Raw genomic sequence first — 18792 nt, 5'->3', positions numbered from 1 at the left:
CATCTCAGATTCTGTGCGAGATTCATTTCCATTGATTCTTTCATCCTGGATTACATTTAGGAATCTGCCTCGAGCTTTCTCTCCGCGGGGCTGCATCTTTGTTGAACTACGGCAGCACGCTGCGCATCCGGCCGCTGAGGACGAATCCCTGAGCCCCAAAACTTGCCCCACCAGAAAATCACCATTCTGAAAATTAATTCCTGACCCCTCCAACCTCCACCAGGACTTTCAGTCATCCATCACCGACCACAACAACGCGGGGTGCACTGTCGCATCCCTTTCGAAGTTCAACCGGTTATCTGCACATCTTTCGACTCAAGCCCACCATGTCTCGGTTCTTCCGCGGCGGCGACGACAGCTCCACTGAGAGCAGCTCCGACGAGGAGGAGCTGTACACCTCCGAGGAGGAAGAGGAGGAGGAGCTGGACCAGGAGGAGTCGAGCGAGGAGGAGTCGAGCGAGGAGTCGAGTGATGACGATGCCGGACCGAAGAAGGGTGTTAGTCGCTTTCTTGTCGATGCCGGGTCCGAAAGCGAGGAGAGCGACGATGATAAAGAGACCAAAGTCAAGAGCGCCAAGGACAAGCGTTTCGATGAACTTGAAGCGACCATCACGGCCATTCAAAACAGCCAGAAAATCGGCGACTGGGGCACTATCGCGAATGGTATGTCGGCGTTTTAGCCCTTGGGTGTTGGGACTCTTGCTGACCGCATTCAGAGTTCGACAAACTCAACCGCCAGGTTGTAAAGCTTCAAGATGGCGCCAAGGCACCCAAGTCGTACATCAAGTGTGTTGCCGAGCTGGAGGATTTCATGAACGAAGCTCTGGCCAAGCAAAAGGTCACGCCCAAGAAGATGAACGCGACAAACGCCCGTGGTCTCAATGCCGTCAAGCAGCGCATCAAGAAGACCATCAAGGAATACCAGTCCCAGGTCGACGATTTCAGGAAGGACAGCGAGGCTTTCATGGAGTCCTCGGATGAAGAAGAACCTCTTCCGCTCCCGAAGCCCACCAAGCTCAAGCTTCAGGACTCGGCTGGCCCGGAAGTCGGCGAGGAGGATGAGAAGGGCTTCTCAATCGTTGACAAGAAGGGCAAGGCCATCCCCTTCTCCCCCGAGAGCATCCAAAAGCACCTTCGCGCCATCATCGAGTCGAGGGGAAGGAAGAACACCGACCGCAATGAACAGATTAGGATCATGGAAGAGCTCAACCGTGTTGCCGAGACTCCCTATCTCAAGATCCGGGTCCTCCAAACCCTCATTTCCGCTCGTTTCGACCTCGGCTCGGGCTCGAATGCCATGCCCTTGGAGCACTGGAAGGCGGCAGAGAAGGAGCTTGGAGCTCTGTTGACCCTGCTGGAGACTCACAGGGATCACATCGTTGTTGAGACTGCGGAGGAGTGGGAGGATGACGAGAAGGTCCCTGTCCTTGGCCCTGGTGACAAGCACATCACGGTTCCGGGCAGCGTCGTGTCGTACATCGAACGCTTGGATGACGAGCTCACCCGTTCGCTCCAGAACATCGACCCGCACACTCCCGAGTACATCGACAGGTTGACCGATGAGACTTCGATCTACAATGCCATTCTGCGTGGGCTTCTCTACTACGAGACCATTAAGAAGGATTCGTCCCTTGATGTCCCTCAGGAAAGCTTGAACCGGATCGTCCAGCGCCGGCTGGATCACATCTATTTCAAGGTATGTGTCCGACTTTCCTTTGGGCGGTTGTTTGAACACTCTGTTAACGAAAACTAGCCTGCCCAAGTTGTCAAGATCTTGGAGGAGAATTCGTGGAAGCAGGTTCCGAGCTCCGTGGACTCGGCCATCGCTCCTCGGAGTCTCCTCGGGGATGCCGGCAAGCTTATCCAGGCTCTTTGCAGTTATCTGTTCCACAACAGCGAGGGCATTATCCGCGCGCGCGCCATGCTCTGCCAGATTTACTTCCTGGCTCTGCATGACGAATATTACAAGGCGCGTGACATGATGCTCACATCCCATCTGCAAGAGAACATCACCAACTTCGACGTGGCCACTCAGATCCTCTACAACAGGACATTGGTCCAAGTGGGTCTATGCGCTTTCCGCAAAGGTCTCGTGTACGATGCCCAGAACACTCTGCAGGACATCTGTGGCAGCGGGCGCCAGAAGGAGCTCCTTGCCCAGGGTGTCATGATGCAGCGGTTCGGCCAAGTCTCACCGGAACAGGAGAGGCTCGAGAAGCAACGGCAACTCCCGTTCCACATGCACATCAACCTTGAGCTTCTCGAGTGCGTCTACCTTACCTGTAGCATGTTGCTCGAGATCCCTCTTCTGGCCCAGATTGGCTCCTCGCCGGACATCAAGAAGCGGGTCATCAGCAAGACATACCGGCGCATGCTAGAATATCACGAGAGGCAAATCTTCACGGGCCCGCCGGAGAACACTCGCGACCACGTCATGCAGGCGTCCAAGGCTCTCGCGGCTGGCGAGTGGAAGAAGGCTATCCAGTTCATCCACAACATCAAAATCTGGGACCTGATGCCGAACACCGACGACATCAAGGCTATGCTCGCGAAGCAGATCCAAGAGGAGGGTCTCCGGACGTACCTCTTCACGTACGCTCCCTTCTATGACACGTTGGCCATCCAGACCCTGAGCACCATGTTCGAGCTTGAGCCAGCCAAGGTGGCGGCGGTCGTCAGCAAGATGATCAGCCACGAGGAGCTCGCTGCGGCCTTGGACCAAGTCACCGAGACAGTCATCTTCCGGAAGGGTGTTGAGCTCAGTCGCCTTCAGAGTCTGGCCCTGGCCCTCTCGGACAAGGCCAGCGCCCTGATTGAAACCAATGAGCGCACCCTCGAAGTGAGGACCCAGGGCTCGGCCAACGCTTTCAGCAGGAAGGATGGCAGGCAAGGTGCCCAACGGACGGGCGGCCAACGGACTGGCAGGGGTGGCCCAAGGACTGGCACTGCCCAACGGCAAGCTGGCGGCACGCAGTTCACGGGCGGCGCTCTCGGGGCGGCAGTTCGCGGTTAGCTGAGACTCGGGGCGATGGGATGTGATCGGTGATTTTCCTTCTCGTTAAATTCCAGGGCATGGGGCGTGTGACGCATAAAACTGGTCTTTAGTATGGTAACGCTTCGTGCCGCGATAGGGCTCATGGGAATGCGATCATGAAATCTACATGTCTTCCTCCCAAGGCTCCCCTGGAGCCACGTCGTGCTCGCTACCATTTGAACATGTGTTGTCGATCTCATGAACTCTTAGTCCCTATTCTTGCCGTACTTTGTCTTTGTGATGGATCCAAGAAGCTGGAATGTCGTGTCTGCCGACACAAACGGGCCATCTCCGATACAGTCAGGATGGTGAGGGCGCTCGCCTGGATAATAAGACCAGACATCAAGCACCCAACAGCCACACATGCACAACACACACAAGTCAAGACTGGTATCAGCAGTGATGATTGTTTTTCTGGAAAGAGCCGAGAGGGCTCAGGGCTGCGGTGACCTAGACGCGAGGCAGCGTTGTTCCAGACTACCGTAGTAGCCCTGCCTTGATTTTCTATCTCAAGTGCTGCAGCTGTGCCATAAGGAACAAGTGACATGCGTCGGAAAGTGGAGACCAGGCAATCTCAGGCCGTTCTCCTCGTAATTGTCCACACCACAGCGGAAACCCAACCCATAACCGAGCGCTCCCAGAATCGCAACCACCAGGATCGGAGGATTTAGAGACGGCGACCACGGCGACCACCCTTGCGGCGAGTCGAGTCGGACGGCGTGGGGGTGACGTCCTCAATGCGACCAATCTTCATGCCGGCACGGGCCAGGGCGCGGAGGGCGGACTGAGCACCGGGGCCAGGAGTCTTGGTGCCGTTGCCTGTACGCACGTCATTAGTAGTCAATTGGCAACAAGCCAGGACAGGCTCAACATACCACCAGTGGCACGGATCTTGATGTGGAGGGCAGTGATGCCGAGCTCCTTGCAACGAGCGGCGACATCCTGGGCCGCAAGCATGGCAGCGTACGGGGACGACTCGTCGCGGTCAGCCTTGACCTTCATGCCACCGGTGACACGGCAGATGGTTTCGCGACCGCTGTAAAAGCATTAGCCCACAACTCCTTCGGTATATTAAGCACACAAAGGCATGGGGCGGGGTGAAGCACAAGCCCACTTCCTCTCCGCACCATGCTCACTGTTGCAGTCGGATGCACGAACCTGAGATCGGTGACGTGGACGAAGGTGTCGTTCTTGAGATAGTTAGCAATTATGTTCCAGTCGAGGCAGGAAGAGGGGCGTGGCTCACGAAGCTGGCGAAGATGCGGGCAACTGCACAGTCCATCAGTCAGCAATACTGCTGGGACATCACGGCGACGGGCTGCAAGGTTACTCACCGCCGAAAACGAGCTCACCCTCGCGGACCTGAGGTCCGAGGGAGATGTTCTCCTGAGCGGGACGGGCGGCCTTCTTCGGGGGCATCTTGACTGTTGTGGCGATCCGGTGATCTCTGGGGTTGGCGGTGGTTGTTGTTCCTGCGAATGCACACCAGACAACAGTGAACTTCTGAATTTTGACGGGTGCGGTGAGGAATGGCCTTGGGATTCTGGGCGGTGAGGGGCGGCAGAATCCAGAATGTGGGGTAACTTTTTCAGGCTCAAGCCCTAAGGCCAGCGCGATTTGGGACCCACTTTCGCACACAACCAAGCGTGCTGGAGAGACGCACGGACCAACTCCTTCCTCATTTTCTTGAGCCACCAAAATCTCCCCAGCTTTTTCCCTCCTCCCGACCCTTGAACCGACCGACGACCAACGACGAACTTCAACGCCGCCCAACGAGGTCGACAATCCGACAAGATGGCTCCCACGTATGCCATACCCTAAGTTCTCCCCTTCATCGACTTCCCATGGTATCGTCGGGTGTTACTTGACGAGATTCTGCAGATTGGCGTAGTCCTCTCACTGGTTGCTCTGCCTGGCTTCGAACTTCGAACCTGGCATTGCTCCAGCTCGATCCCTCCTTCGACTCTCCCTTTTTCGCCAGGCTGGAACCGGTCCTGCTTGTCGTCTGAGAGATGTGTCGAGGGGTGTTGGGGTTGAAGACTCTGTCTTCTCCCTGAAATTCAGTGCCGCTTGGTCGTGAACGCCGCCTCGACTTGGCTCGATTCGACTCGATCGATGCCACATTGGGCCGGCTCTATACACCAATGCGAGCAAAAAGTCTTGGATTCCGTCCAAGGTGTTGCGAGGCGGCAAACCACACGCCCTCGGACGAGTTGCCAGTCACGGCACTCATGCTGAGGAGCATGCCGTCCGACAACGTTGGGCACTCGAGTTAGCCACGAGAGAATGTCGCAATACGCAGCAATTCTCCACCGGCGCTCTACCGCATACTTCGGTATGTTGGACTACGAACTAATCGTTTGTGCAGGACCGTCCCCACCCAGAACGACATCCTCGTTCCTGAGACGCTTCTCAAGAAGCGCAAGTCGCAGGAGAAGGCCCGTGCCGAGCGCGCAGCCGAGATCGAGAAGCGCAAGAAGGTTGGTGTTTCCCTGTTTTCGGTGCTCGCGTGAACGACATGATGCACAACATACCTAGCGACTAGACACGTCGATGCTGTTGCTAAAGTTATACCATCTTTCGGGTCTGATCGAGCTGTCTTGCGAGCACCAGTTGGTACATTCAGCTTTGCCTGGACTTTACTAACAGTGTGTTCTCCTTTAGGCCAACAAGGAGAAGCGCGGCGTCATCTTCAAGCGTGCTGAGAAGTACGTGAAGGAGTACCGCGATGCCGAGCGCGAGAAGATCCGCTTGGCCCGCGCTGCCAAGCAGGACAACTCCTTCTATATCCCTGCTGAGGCCAAGTTGATCTTCGTCATTCGCATCAAGGGGTAAGTGATCTCGCGTTTACGAAATCACCCAGGCTGCGGCATGACTAACGCCCTTCCAGTATCAACAAGATCCCTCCCAAGCCGCGCAAGATCCTGCAGCTTCTCCGTCTCCTCCAGATCAACAACGGTGTCTTTGTCCGCGTCACCAAGGCCACCGCGGAGATGATCAAGCTTGTCGAGCCTTGGGTTGCCTATGGCTACCCCAACCTCAAGAGCGTCCGTGAGCTCATCTACAAGCGCGGCTATGGCAAGGTCAACGGCCAGCGCATTGCCCTCACCGACAACTCCATCATCGAGGAGAACCTCGGAAAGTACGGCATCATCTGCATTGAGGATCTGATCCACGAGATCTACACGGTTGGCCCCAACTTCAAGCAGGCCTCCAACTTCCTCTGGCCTTTCAAGCTCAGCAACCCCAACGGCGGTTTCCGTCCCCGCAAGTTCAAGCACTTCATCGAGGGCGGTGACCTCGGCAACCGGGAGGAGCACATCAACGCTCTCATCAGGCAGATGAACTAAGCTGGTTTTCAGCGGTCTGAAGTTCACGGGATTTGGGTCGTTGGGCAGTGGCGATGGGAACTCGGCGTTTTACGGTGAACAAAATCAGCGTGGCTCTCTGGGAATGAACTCAATATGATGTTGTTTTCGCGCACCACAACCAATTCATCCCAATGGCTCCTGATCTAGACTGTCCTGAAGGTGCGAGTAGAAAACCTCGGGGTCAAGCCAATGCTAGAGATCGCCTGCCATTTATCTATGTCGTGACCATTGCGTGTCGTGTCTACCTCTAAACACTGAAACATGACCACCTAGTATACAACCTCAGATCCACTGCAAGCCACCCATGCCGTCCCAAGCATCATCAAAATCTCCCTTCCCCGTTCATATCTTGATGTCAAAGCTTGTCCCACATCCACAGCTGCTCGTTGCTAACGGGTTGTCCACAATCTTGAATTGTGAACCGATCAATTCCATTGTGAAGTCCACCTTACTGCCCTTCAAGAGCTCCAAAGACGGCAGGTCGAGGATAATTTTGGGCAGGGACAAAGGATCGACCCCTGGGGCGGGGCCGCTGTCATCTGGAGTATACGAGAATATCGTGTCGTCGTTATGTATGGGGGCTGAAGGATCTTCATCGGCCGAGGGCGCGGGGGAGTCTGATGTGGGAAGCGTTGCGGGAAGCGTCACCAGCTTCATAACATACTGGAAGCCATGGCAGCCGCCGCTTTCAACTTGAATGCGGAGTGCGAGGCGGGGGTTGGAATCTTTGGCCATGATTTCAGAAAGACGCTGGAAAAGAAGAGAGGCCCGTTAGCAGCGACAGAATGATGAAAGTGAAGGCCCGTCGGGGCGGAGAACCAATGTACCTTGCCCGCGCGAGGCGTGATCTCCAACGTCATTTCCTTGCCCTCATTGTCGGATTGAGGATTGAAGATTGCTTTCGTTGCCCTCCAGGAAGAAGAGGTAGCGAACGACGCGGAACTGTTGCAAGTGAGAGTAACTGGTTTCCGCCGGGCCGGGTTCCGCGACAAGCGCCGTGTGAGCGATCCATCCCATAATGAACCGCTGTCGGTCAGGAGAAGATGCGAAGACGGCCAGGTATGGCGTAGACTTGGAGAGACGGCATAGGGAGCGACGTAACTCAATCGCGCATGCTGCTGCTGCACGAGAGGGACTTGGAAGCGCGAGGGCCGAGGCAAGGAGATCTCGAAAAGCAGCCGTGAACCGGAGACAGCTCTGAGATTTGTGCGCAGCCGGACAAAGAGGCTGGCAGGTATGGGCGCGTTGGCGCAAGGTATCGGTAGCATGGATGTAGTTGTTGTTCAGCGCAACCGGGGCCGGGCCTCGGTTGTAGCTAGGTAAGTCAAGAAGCTAGGTACCTATCACGGAACAGCTTGTTTTCGAGGCGCTGTAAAAATTCAGACATGATGTCAATGGATGGAATCGCCGACCTTGCTCGGCCCAAGGCCCGGGCCGGTGCTCCGCATGGCGTGCCCCGCTTTCCCGGAGCCACCTCGCCACAGTCATGTGGCGGGTCCTCGTGGGGTGAAGCACCTGGCAATAAACTCCCAACAATCACCAACGTTCTCTGGGATGAAGCCCCTGGATGCTACTCGACGCAATGGATCTCGGACTCCCGGCTTGTTCTGGCTCACAGCCTCTTGGTCACATCTGCACTGTTTTAGGATCTACTGTCTACCAGGCACCTACCTTAGGGATGTACCAATTTTCAACCGCTGTCAACCATGCTACCTACTGTTAGTATCCGTAGCACTGTCTTCGGCCTCGAGGATTTAGGATGAATTGAACTCGAGAGTAGACTGGGAGTACACAATAATGTTGGTTGAAAGAAAGAATCGCAAGTCAGAATAAAAAGGGGTAAAAGAAAAAATGGGAAAGAATAATATACACGGCCTCTGGCTCCCAAGAACCAGACACCTCAAACTTCTTCACAGAGCTCTAGAGCTCCAGACCTGAATTTTCAGGAACCCAGAAACTGCCCCTGTCATGGCCTGGGTACCCAACATCACATAAGACATTCACAGAAAAACTGTGAACAGCTGGGACCCATCAGTCGGGCAAGGACCAGACTCAAGACGGTCGTCGCCAGGCAGGATACAGGTACGGTTGTCCTCCCCCGTGGGAGCAAAGGCGAAGCTTGTCTGCCCGATGTTCGGGAACAGCTGGTTTGGATCCGTTCCACCGTCTATAAGGAGAGGTCAGCGTCTACTGATGCGGGGCCTCGGACTCCAACAGCTCCATGTCCTTACCTCCAGCTGCACGGCCACCACAGGAGAACAGAATGACGGTATCACCAGCATTCCTCCGGCCATCGAAGCTGATGCACCCTTGGGTCTATGTACAGAGAAAGAACTGTCAATCGACTGATTCGGGTGTAGAACGGCTCTCCAAGTTCAGTCAACCTACCAATGCGCTGACAACCAACACCGCTGGCCGGTTAGGGTTGGCATCATTGTGCTTGCCCTGCGAGATGACATCCCACTTCTCGTTCGGCGAGCCCGAGCATTCGACAAGGGATATGGGGATCAAGTTCTGCCGGAAGTCGCCTGCCGTTGGATCGACGAACAGGCACTTCCCGTTGGGTGCGCGGATCTCGACGTTGGAGAAAACTCGAGTGGCTGTTTCGTCCCGCTCATGGGCCTCTGCCGCCGCTGTGGGATTCAGGGTGCCGCCAGCCCTCGACACTGGGACCGGTTCAGTTGGGTTGAAAGTTGGAATCCCTTGGCCTCCGTTACCTCCACTCGCTGTTGTCGCAGTCGAGGAAGTTGTCTCCGTTGTCTCGGGTGTTTCTGTCGCTGAGTTATCTGGTGTCGCGATTACGGTCTCTGTCACGGTGCGGGTTATCGGCGAGCAAGTCGTGATAGATTGGCCTGGGCTCTCACTCTCGATGCCACTGCTGCTGGACGAGGTGGCCGTGCTAGTGCGGTTGCGATTGCGGCCTCTGCCGGTGGTGGTGGTGGTGGTGGTTGTAGCAACTGTGTCAGTGGCACTACTGGTTGTTGTGCTTGTCGTTTCAGAACTTGGAGTACCAGAGATGCCACCGTCGATGGTAAATGTTTGGTTGGAATCGGCGTCATCGCACGGGGCAATGTCAAGAGAATTGTCCTTAACAACCAAACACGATCCCTTCTGGTTCTGGGGTTGGAAGGTTATTGTCCCTCCATTGCCATCAAATGCAAAGAGTTGTGAGTCGGTCACTTCTCCGCCTTAGGAGGTGTTAGCCCCAAGATGCATATCAACTAAAATCATTGATGAGGATGGTTCACTCACTCCCGTCAGCGCGACCACCGCACGAGAAGAGAATAACTTGGTTCCCTGCCTGCCGACGAGGATCGAAGTTGAAACAGGCTTGCGTCAGGGTGCTGACTACAAGCATCACGTTGTCTCCCCGGATATGCTTTCCAGCGGTGATGATGTCCCAGCCTTGTCCATCTGTCGACCCACAGTCGGCAACTTGTATCGGCGTCAGGTTCGCTCGGAAGTCTCCCGAGAGCTTGTCAACAAAGAGGCACCTTCCATCCGATGTCTTCGTTGACCGTTAGTGTATGTCAAGACCCTTGAACGGGAGACATGGATGAGGGAAACAAACCTTAATTTGGACATTGGAGAATGCTCTGGTGGCGGTATCATCACGCTGGTGAGCTTCTGCAGTGGCCTCCTCGTTCAATGAATCAACAGCTCTACCCTGCAACGGGCTGGCTGCCGAGAGAGCAACCCAGCTGAGAAACCATCCCAACGAATGGACCATGATCACGGTGTAGAACAAAGCCAAAACCCCAGATTGGAAGTGAAAGGCAGTTTTCAGGAGGTAGGGGCGAAATGAAAGAAAGGATACCTGATCCACAGGCAGAAAAGAATCGAACAATAAAAAGGAGTGACAAGAAGGAATGATGCGATTCGCAGAATGAGCGTCAAGCCCAAGAGCCTGGACGGGGGAACAGGCTCACGGAGGGAGGGCAAGATGGCCTTCGAATGTTCCTCGGTGTTGTACTTAAACTATTCTTTCGAAGGGTATCATCCGTCGCCTCATACCCCCCCTGAGCAATTAAGGTCCTTTGGGAAGTCATGCTATCACCGTCACTCCCATGTGAAGAAGGGGGGCGTGTAAGTTCTTGAGTTTCCTAATTGGGTGAGCGTCAAACATGCTGCCCACTTGACATGCAGACAGCCCTCCTAAGCATCGTCACCGCACGGCCCTGGATCGCTGCCGTGTAAGCCAGGTAAGACAGCCTCCAGACCTATCATCCCGATGTTGAACCCGACAACGGGGACGGCGATACGCAGCCCTGGGGCTATCGTTTCATCCAACAGAAGAAAAGTCAAATCATGAGCAAAAGTTCTGGATAGTAGCGCTGTGGAGAGGATTCCAGGTTATTGAATGAGGTCAGTTTTGCCCTTCATATCTCTTGTGGTGCTAAACACTAAGAGCACTGCTTGGTATCTATGTCCCTCACTACATGGGTACCTGGGCGCCAAAGGCCAAGTTCAATGATGATTGGATGCTCGGAGGGTCGTAAAATGTGGTCCGGATGGTGAAACGGTTTTTGTTTGGAGTTGACGCCAAGCCGTCCAAACCCCAAGTTGGGGCTGCCCCACATCTCATGACGCAGAGCGGGAACCCCCGGGCGATCTTCAATGGCGTTCAACTTCGGCGCGTGCTCCATCTGTCCTCTGTTTTTTCGTGAACAGGTACTCTCGTCCAGGTGATCAGTAGACGTTGCAGCGCGTTCAATTCCTCCCGTGGGATAGGAGGTATTATCTTTGTACTTCCGTGTCGAAAGTATTTTCTTGCATGTGACCTTGTTAGTAGGACCAAGTCCAGTTAAGGCTGAGGTCGATCCGCGGGTCGCAGGCAGATCAACCTCTCCTCTCCCAAGCATTTGAACGACAAGCCTTGTGCGTTTCAAGGCCATATTTGATGACCGAAGCGATCACCCGCAGCAGGTGGGACAAACAGGACCATATGCCTGAAGCCCATGCTGGGCTTTTTGCGTGTTAGCCACATGTCATAGTGTATGTCATGTTAATAGAGGACAGGAGGACTCAAATCCGGAAATCAGAACCGACCAATATCTGTCCCCCCATCCTTGCATGTCATCATGGATGTCAAACCGCCCTGGCGTGGATCCTTTCCAGGGTCCGTCTGGTTGAATGTTTGGTGCCCACTTGCCAAGGTACGCTCCAACATCGAGGGTTAGGGTTGAGGTGCACGTGGTTTGTTCTGGGATGTTGGGCCATCAAAAGGAACTGGGGGCTGAGCAGTGTGTGGGGAAAGGGCCGGAACCCTAAATTCTTGGCATGCCAAGAAAGCTGGAAACCGTGCTCCCCCCACTTGAAATTTTCCAGACATCGAGTTGCTGTTGCTCCGACACGAACGTTCAGCTTGTGCCATCACGAACGACCAAAGCCAACCATCTCCGCCAGATACCCATTAAACAACCGCCAAAATGCCCGGAGGTGTCAGCGTTCGCGATGTGGATGTAAGTTTCTGCGGTACTCTGCCGTGAACGACCTCTGCAGCCGAAACCCAACCCAATTCTTGAGCTGTCCGAGTCGCCGCGATTCTCCTGAGAAGGAGTCTCGCCCGGCCGACGGTGGTCGACCTTGGGTCATCACAGCAGCAACATGGAAGATGAAGGGAGCAGGCGTGAGGGGATCGAAAGATCTCTGAAGACGGAATTTTGCTAATCATGGTTGCTGCCGACCTAAAGGCCCACAAGTTCATCAGTAAGTTACCAATTCTTCCAACACTCACCCCTCGCTGTTTGACAGAGACTAACAAGCCACTCATAGACGCCTATGCCGCTTTCCTGAAGCGCCAGGGCAAGCTCCCCGTGCCCGGTTGGGTTGACACCGTCAAGACCGGCCACGGCAAGGAGATGCCTCCCCAGGACATCGACTGGTTCTACGTTCGCGCCGCTTCTGTCGCCCGCCACGTTTACCTGAGGAAGACCGTCGGTGTTGGCCGCCTTCGCAAGGTCCACGGCAGCGCCAAGAACCGGGGCACTCGTCCCTCGAAGCATGTCGATGCTAGCGGCAGCGTCGACCGCAAGATCCTGCAGGCCCTCGAGAAGATCCAGGTTGTTGAGCAGGATGAGGAGAAGGGTGGCCGCCGCATCACTCAGCAGGGCCAGCGTGATCTTGACCGTACGTTTTCCTTGGCTGTTGTGCGTGATATTTTTTGATTCTAATAGCTTCGACAGGGATTGCCCAGACCGTCGCGGAGGCTGAGGCTGGTGAGGAGGAGGAGGATGACGAGTAAACGGCACACTAGGACATACTCTAAGTCCGGGGTTTGCTGGGTGGACGTGGGCAATGCTGGCCGATATGAGGCCAAAAAGCAGGAACTGGTTGGTTGGGTCTGGTCATGATTCCCGGTAGCATCTGGTTTAGGCGTCATAAAAGGGTCTCTGGCTTACTTCCGTCAACCAACTCGGGCTCAGCTCCATACCGTGTATACAGTCAGCGAAACGACTTTGAAGCGGTGGCAGCCCCGCCCCCACACCAAGTAACCTTGTCTCTCTCAAGTCCCTAATACCCTTCTCTGGCAGCATGGCCTGGTGAAGTCAGGCTTTCTCTCACATGTTACCATCTGTCCGACTTGTGTTCTTGTTTCTCGTTTCCGGGGGGTGAGCCCGACCAATTTACCCTTTCCTCCACAACCACAGCCAATCTTCCCATGCTGACTCTTACTTCCCCATATCGATCATTCTCTCGGTGTTACGATCCCAGTTTCTATCAGACTCTTTTCCTTCGAGGCACAACTTTTACGCCCGTTCTCTATTTCGTTGTCGGTGGTCAAGTTATCCACCCGGCTGAATATTGTCAAGACGGTCGTCGGCCGTTGTTAACCTCTTGCGACTCTTTTTCTCTCACCACGCCCCCCGAATTTTCTCCAGCACATCGACCTGGCTCCTTTGGAGTCCACCCCTTGGAGTGTTCGTCACTGAAACACTCCTCGTTAATCTTTCAACGGCAACGACCGACCCAGTTCGAGGTAAGCACTCGTCAACTCAACCAATCTTGCTCGAGTTTCCATTAAGGGTCCTAACATTGATACAAGAATTTGCCCAGACTCAAGCAGAACCCATGGTTTCGGCTCGGGGCGGCACCTTACCCGCCCACGGCCAGAGCGAGCTACATCTTGCAGTTATCACTGGTCGGGCACATGAAGTCACAAAGCTTCTGAAGCGTCCCGATAGGAAAAGAATCATTGATGCCCAAGATGACGATGGTACCACTCCGCTCATGGCCGCTGTGTTAACGGGTCGCCTTCGGATTGTGAAGCTCATTCTCAAGGCTGGGGCATCCATGCGAATCCGCGACCGCCGAGGACTCAACCCTCGGCACTACAATAGGCCGAGTCTCTTCGCGCGAAAGCTGGAACTTTACAGACGGCTAGGAATGCCCCCAGCGACATCGAAGCAGAGAAAGGAACGGCTGGGGATTTTGAAGCTTCTGCGGTTCCCAGCCGCTTTGGAATCATGGTGAGTCCTCATGGTTTCCGTTCGCCGCAAGGTGAATTAATGTTGAACATTGCATTCTACAGTCGCCGCGAAGGAAAATTTCCAAACTCAAGCTCGATCTTCGCGAAAGGCGGAGATACCATCAGCGTGGTGAAGGCAGATTCCGTGTTCAAAGTGACCAAACCGAACCTTGAAAAGGCCACCGTCGGCTTTATCGTCTCTGCCCTACGTCCGGAAGTCAGGACTGTTGCGGTAAGTGGGTGGAAACCCGACTTGGTCCAAGACCCAAATGTGCTTGACAGCTGTAAGTACCTGGCTTTGGTCAGGGAGGTTGCCAAACTGCTGGACTTCGACATTCCAGTTACGCAGCGAGATAACAATGGTGTCCACCTCCCTGAACACCATGGTCGGTTTCTAGCGAGCCATGTGGTACGTGAGGCATTGCTCTCAAAACTTGTCATGGCCCTGTCTAACCCGCGGAAATAGGAGAAGAAGTTGGCCGTCTTTTGGATCATTGCTACCCTACAAGCGGTTTTATCCACAACCGACTTTCGCCGCCTCCATGAATTGCGAGAGGCAGCCATTCCTGCCGCATAGAAAGAGGCATGGATCTACCTGGACCACTCGCCCTGTGGAAGCGTATGTTCATCTCTCCATGCAAATGCTCGGAGAAAGCACCGGAGGCTAACTCTTGCAAACTTAACGCAGTGCTGGGGGTTTCTCAGTGCGATTAAGAAAGCTACCAGCGTGAGTATATACGTGGAAACCAGACCGTTCCTCGTCCGAGGCATCCGTGAAGGGCCCATGGGTTGTGATAAGTGCAAGTGTGACCGTTGTAAGCGGCGGTTTGCTGGAGCCCCGGAACAGGCCTAGGAAACACGGCTTCGCGATCAGGGGGAGGACGACTCCAAAAAGGTGCGCGTCTCGACTTTAGATGGGGGTGTGACTGGCCTGGGTCGAGACGAGCAGAGGGCTTCCAGCTCACCTTGTGGTCTTGGGAGTCATGAGACTGTTGCCCGGAAGGGTGCCGCGAATCATGAGCATGATCCACTAGCTACAGCCTGCGATCCGCCAAAGGTACGTCCCCGATTCTTTTCCCGTCCAGTCATGGTCACTAACCTTTACAGAAATGGAAAACCTTTATCGACCCTCTGAGGGGCACCACGTCTGGAAAGCCCATTTATCAACCGTCGAGCCGCATCACGGCGGCGGATTTCGGTACCCCCAACCACAGAGGCGAGAGCAGCATGCTTCTCTCTCAGGAGAACCTACGCGAGCAGTACAAGACTCATCGGACCATCCAGCAATCCAGAGCCGAGCTTAATCTCGACCGGTTTCGGTTCGACAACCGTGCTTTGCCGCCCGCTGGAATGTCAACCTCTGAGACCGTACTGTTGCATAACCGTGATCGACTTGAGCAGCATAAGACGGTCATTGACAGTTTTGCCCATGGTGCTGGCGTTGTTTCTTCTGTTCGTGGTGATGCTCCTGCAAGAGACGGTGGGGTCCCCAATACCAGAATGACCTCTCGTGCCCAGCAAAGAAGGGACGAGAGGTTTAAATCCAGGAGTGCCTTCGCGAGAGCTGTGGCTCATTATCGGGGACAGAATTGAGATTCGCCTGGGTATCAGGGATACATCAGGGCTTGTCGGGTATCCAGATACTCGAAGATTTTGTGCAGTTGGATGGTGAGGTCTGGAGACAAGGCCACTGTGCCTTTTCTCGGCAATGCTCCCGCGTTCACAACCTATGGTGATGTGGCCCTGGATCGACTCCTCTTTCGTGGAATCGGTGCTTAGAGGCTGCAGGTCGTTGATGTATTTCAGTTGGTTGAACATTGATGGGTTCATTAAGTCAAAGTCATGCCACCGAGGACCTTGAAAACAGGCGACCTCGTCGATGGGACGGAAGGGGGGACGTCATGTAATGTGTATAGTCGCTGTCAAACCATTGTGAAAGTAGTTACTTGTTTTCCCTCTGGTCTTCGGTAGTAGCTCATGAAGCAAGCAACAGGCTCGTTGGACATCATCCATAGAGACACAGCAAAGGCACAAAGGCGCGATCGATCATCCTAGGTCAGGGAACGGTCAGGCATGGCTCGCCGTCACGATGAATACTGTATTGCCAAACCGAGACTACGGAATGGTTCGTCCAGTTTCCTCAGGTCAATCCCTGTGCCGAGGCTGAAGATCAGCGACTTTGCGCGGCCTTCCCAAAGCACACCGAGACGAAGGTGATGATCCATCCGCGCTTTCAAAACGCCCCTGTACTCATCAGGGTCTTCGGCAGCAGGCTTTTCTTCGGGAGTTTTGGATTTCGGTCCTTCATCGTCCAATCTCCATTCCAGTTTGGCTTGGAAACTTCGTTCCTTTTTCTTTAAAGGGCCCGGCTCGGGAACCGACAGGTTTCTGGGATCGGCGCCTAGCAAGAAGCCGGCTGGCTTCCGGTTGCTCCAGAGCTCCATGCCAACCGCCCATTCGCTCTCATAACTGTAAACGTTGAACTCCATACGCGTGGCAAGCGAGCAGTAGTCTCTCGCGAGAACGGCATAGGTGGCATTGATGTTGCCCATCAATGGGTTAATGGTCAAGGTGGCCGTGAGCGGCGTGCCGCGGTGGGCGGGCAGCGTGGCAAATCGTGCGCCCAAGGACATACCGCCTGATTTGTTGAGCGTTCCATAATAGACCTCACCCCCAGCGCTGAAGCGGCCATAGATGCGCTCCTTCTCGCTCTGTTGGCCGTTTCCTCCGTTCTCCTGGGTTACTGAACCAACCGAGGAACCGGGGGAGGAAGCCGGAGAGGTATCGCCACCAAAATTATACAGGCCACGGATGCCGAGCATCCCGCCGTCCGTCGAAACCAGCCCCTCTACCCCGTACTTCCCCTTGTCGTACTGCACGAGACCTAGTATTGTGCCGCCATTGCGAAGGGAGCGCTCACTGACTGCGGACAGCTGCAGCTGGAGATTGGGATTGAGGCGGCGGACAAACAACGCTTCGAGAAGCGATTGAGGCAGGTACAGACGTCCATAAAGAAGTGTGCTTCCCTCACTTGTTGTGTTTGGGGGACTGGTGGTGATTGCGGGTTGTGTGGCGTCGTTTGGTGTGTCACCTGCCTCCCAACACCATTGACCGTCTCGGGAGCCAAGACCATGAAGATGGCGGTACGATCGCAAGAGAGCCGATAGGGGAATCCGGTCTGACTGGGCGGCGATGTTTGTCAAAGGGACGGTGCTATGGAGGTAAGATATGGAACCGTCGACGACACCGACGCTACCAAGTTGGTAGCTGGTTGCAAAATGCGGAGTGGCGAGAGACGACAGGGTGAAGCGAAGTCCTCGGGGGAGAGGGAAGTCAATTAGGCCTGCGCGAAGCTGTTGGCATTAGATTTCGAGAACAATATGGCATGGGGCAGAGGAAGCGGACCTTTGGCTGTCGCGTTCAACTCCTTGTATGTGTTATCCTCGTTCCAGCCCGTCGCGCCGTAAAAGGCGTTGGTTATGTATTGCATAAACTCGCGCATTATGACTGCAGCCTGCCTAGCAGCAGCAGGGTTGCCGGTGATTGTCACCTGTTGAAGATCATTGGGTGGGCGAGGAGTTGACAGTCCGTTGGTCTGGAAATGGTGTTTGGTGGAAGTGTCAAGGACAACGAAAGAAAAAAAAAGGCAAATTCCACAGTGGCTTGCGCTGACTGACGTCGGTTCAAGCTTCACAACCCGTTATGCTTGAGTGGAGCCTGTCCCACTTTCTCGATCAGGCATGTTTATCTGGCACACCTACAGGACCTACAACCCTGAGGGGCATGAAGCAACCCTCTCATCCTGGATTGTCTCCCTGGGCTGCGTACTGAAAACTGTATTAGAACTTCAGCTGGATATTTGGGTGCTATGGATATGAACATGTGCTTCGTCGCGCCGTCTCTGTCTCTTCAGGCCTCCTTCACCTCGGACACAGTCCCGCTCCCTCATAATCCCTTTACTTCGACTCTCCAAAGCTGTCGCGGCCACTAGCGAACACCTTCTCAAAGTCGTACTCAGACCAACGGATGTTGGGGCAGAGGCCAGCAAACTTCCACACACCGTCCACCTTGCGGTAGTAGTGGGTGTTGTGGCTGTGGGCATGTCCCTTGACCTCGACGCTCGTCAGGCTCTCATCTGTGTAGACCTGGTGCGGCACCCGCAGCTGGTGGTACCCAATGATCTCCGTGTCTGACACCTTCTCCCACTTGCTGGCACCGCCGATGAAGTGCTGAGTCCGTAGCAGTGGGTTGCCCAGAACCGACTTGTCAGAGATCATGGCGATGAACTCCTCGGCCGGCATCGCCTCCCAGAGCTTGTTGAGGAACGAACGGTAGTCGATCTAAGCATCTCGAAGTTAGCACACAACCCAGAGCGCTATGGATTTTTTTTCTCGATAACTTACGCGGAGAGTCGGGGCAATGCATTTGCGGAGGCGATCCCAGTCCTTCGAATCGTAGCTGTCAGCCCACTCGAAGGCCGCCTCGGTGCAACCGAGGTACTCTGTCTCTCTTGTCAACTCATTGGGATCTCTCAGGAACTGTCACATTAAGAACCAACCTTCGAAGGTGATCTGCTGTTTCTTCTCGACAGCCATTGTAATGTGTTCTCTTGGTAGTGATGGACTCGATGTTGGCTTCGGTCTTGGCTAGATGCAAGCTGCTGGCGACTGTGTCAAACAGAGGAAGAAAAAATGGAGAGAAGAACACGAAGTTTGAATTGGTCGGGGCTTTATTTATCTTTTGGGAAATGAGCGTGGACTGTCGCGGGACATGCGCAAGATGTTCTTGCCCTGGAGCTCGGCCTCGGACGTCAGTGGGGATGTGCGACAGTTCCGAGAGTGGTGGTGGGAAGTCCGGCCGCCGAGATGAGGCGCGGCCAGCAACTACTCTCTCCGTATTTAGCAATTGGATCAACTTCA

General features: G+C 54.7%; 10 protein-coding genes across 10 annotated transcripts; 4 read left to right on the top strand and 6 right to left on the bottom strand.

Annotated features, from left to right (window-relative positions):
* Window positions 1–326: 326 nt before the first annotated feature.
* VTJ04DRAFT_180 (uncharacterized protein) lies at window positions 327–3013 on the top strand (the record flags this gene model as incomplete). Its single annotated transcript, XM_069359527.1, has 3 exons — window positions 327–663; window positions 717–1696; window positions 1754–3013. The coding sequence occupies 3 exons, from the start codon at window positions 327–329 to the stop codon at window positions 3011–3013; spliced, it is 2577 nt and encodes an 858-aa protein (XP_069222790.1).
* Window positions 3014–3701: 688 nt separating this feature from the next.
* Window positions 3702–4453, bottom strand: VTJ04DRAFT_179 (40S ribosomal protein uS11; the record flags this gene model as incomplete). Its single annotated transcript, XM_069359515.1, has 5 exons — window positions 3702–3853; window positions 3910–4070; window positions 4193–4224; window positions 4281–4303; window positions 4369–4453. 5 exons carry the CDS (start codon window positions 4451–4453, stop codon window positions 3702–3704), a joined length of 453 nt encoding a protein of 150 aa, XP_069222789.1.
* Window positions 4454–4828: 375 nt separating this feature from the next.
* On the top strand, window positions 4829–6384 carry VTJ04DRAFT_178 (60S ribosomal protein uL30; the record flags this gene model as incomplete). The annotated part of the gene is made up of 4 exons (XM_069359504.1): window positions 4829–4839; window positions 5403–5514; window positions 5699–5865; window positions 5925–6384. 4 exons carry the CDS (start codon window positions 4829–4831, stop codon window positions 6382–6384), a joined length of 750 nt encoding a protein of 249 aa, XP_069222788.1.
* Window positions 6385–6747: 363 nt separating this feature from the next.
* On the bottom strand, window positions 6748–7673 carry VTJ04DRAFT_177 (uncharacterized protein; the record flags this gene model as incomplete). Its single annotated transcript, XM_069359493.1, has 2 exons — window positions 6748–7155; window positions 7233–7673. 2 exons carry the CDS (start codon window positions 7671–7673, stop codon window positions 6748–6750), a joined length of 849 nt encoding a protein of 282 aa, XP_069222787.1.
* Window positions 7674–8405: 732 nt separating this feature from the next.
* Window positions 8406–10135, bottom strand: VTJ04DRAFT_176 (uncharacterized protein; the record flags this gene model as incomplete). The annotated part of the gene is made up of 5 exons (XM_069359482.1): window positions 8406–8572; window positions 8637–8721; window positions 8794–9593; window positions 9658–9913; window positions 9977–10135. 5 exons carry the CDS (start codon window positions 10133–10135, stop codon window positions 8406–8408), a joined length of 1467 nt encoding a protein of 488 aa, XP_069222786.1.
* Window positions 10136–11834: 1699 nt separating this feature from the next.
* Window positions 11835–12649, top strand: VTJ04DRAFT_175 (40S ribosomal protein eS19; the record flags this gene model as incomplete). The annotated part of the gene is made up of 4 exons (XM_069359471.1): window positions 11835–11867; window positions 12099–12114; window positions 12181–12534; window positions 12591–12649. 4 exons carry the CDS (start codon window positions 11835–11837, stop codon window positions 12647–12649), a joined length of 462 nt encoding a protein of 153 aa, XP_069222785.1.
* Window positions 12650–12776: 127 nt separating this feature from the next.
* VTJ04DRAFT_174 (uncharacterized protein) lies at window positions 12777–13068 on the bottom strand (the record flags this gene model as incomplete). The annotated part of the gene is made up of 2 exons (XM_069359460.1): window positions 12777–12944; window positions 13036–13068. 2 exons carry the CDS (start codon window positions 13066–13068, stop codon window positions 12777–12779), a joined length of 201 nt encoding a protein of 66 aa, XP_069222784.1.
* Window positions 13069–13476: 408 nt separating this feature from the next.
* Window positions 13477–15466, top strand: VTJ04DRAFT_173 (uncharacterized protein; the record flags this gene model as incomplete). Its single annotated transcript, XM_069359449.1, has 7 exons — window positions 13477–13874; window positions 13937–14105; window positions 14163–14282; window positions 14340–14347; window positions 14579–14600; window positions 14748–14930; window positions 14981–15466. 7 exons carry the CDS (start codon window positions 13477–13479, stop codon window positions 15464–15466), a joined length of 1386 nt encoding a protein of 461 aa, XP_069222783.1.
* Window positions 15467–15957: 491 nt separating this feature from the next.
* VTJ04DRAFT_172 (uncharacterized protein) lies at window positions 15958–17375 on the bottom strand (the record flags this gene model as incomplete). Its single annotated transcript, XM_069359438.1, has 2 exons — window positions 15958–17216; window positions 17279–17375. 2 exons carry the CDS (start codon window positions 17373–17375, stop codon window positions 15958–15960), a joined length of 1356 nt encoding a protein of 451 aa, XP_069222782.1.
* Window positions 17376–17829: 454 nt separating this feature from the next.
* On the bottom strand, window positions 17830–18468 carry VTJ04DRAFT_171 (uncharacterized protein; the record flags this gene model as incomplete). The annotated part of the gene is made up of 3 exons (XM_069359427.1): window positions 17830–18213; window positions 18277–18374; window positions 18432–18468. 3 exons carry the CDS (start codon window positions 18466–18468, stop codon window positions 17830–17832), a joined length of 519 nt encoding a protein of 172 aa, XP_069222781.1.
* Window positions 18469–18792: the final 324 nt, after the last annotated feature.

The sequence above is a fragment of the Mycothermus thermophilus genome (assembly GCF_041956435.1).
Source record: "Mycothermus thermophilus strain CBS 625.91 unplaced genomic scaffold VTJ04scaffold_1, whole genome shotgun sequence".
Taxonomy (NCBI): Eukaryota; Fungi; Ascomycota; class Sordariomycetes; order Sordariales; family Chaetomiaceae; genus Mycothermus; species Mycothermus thermophilus.
This window is presented reverse-complemented; position numbering and strand designations above follow the sequence as displayed.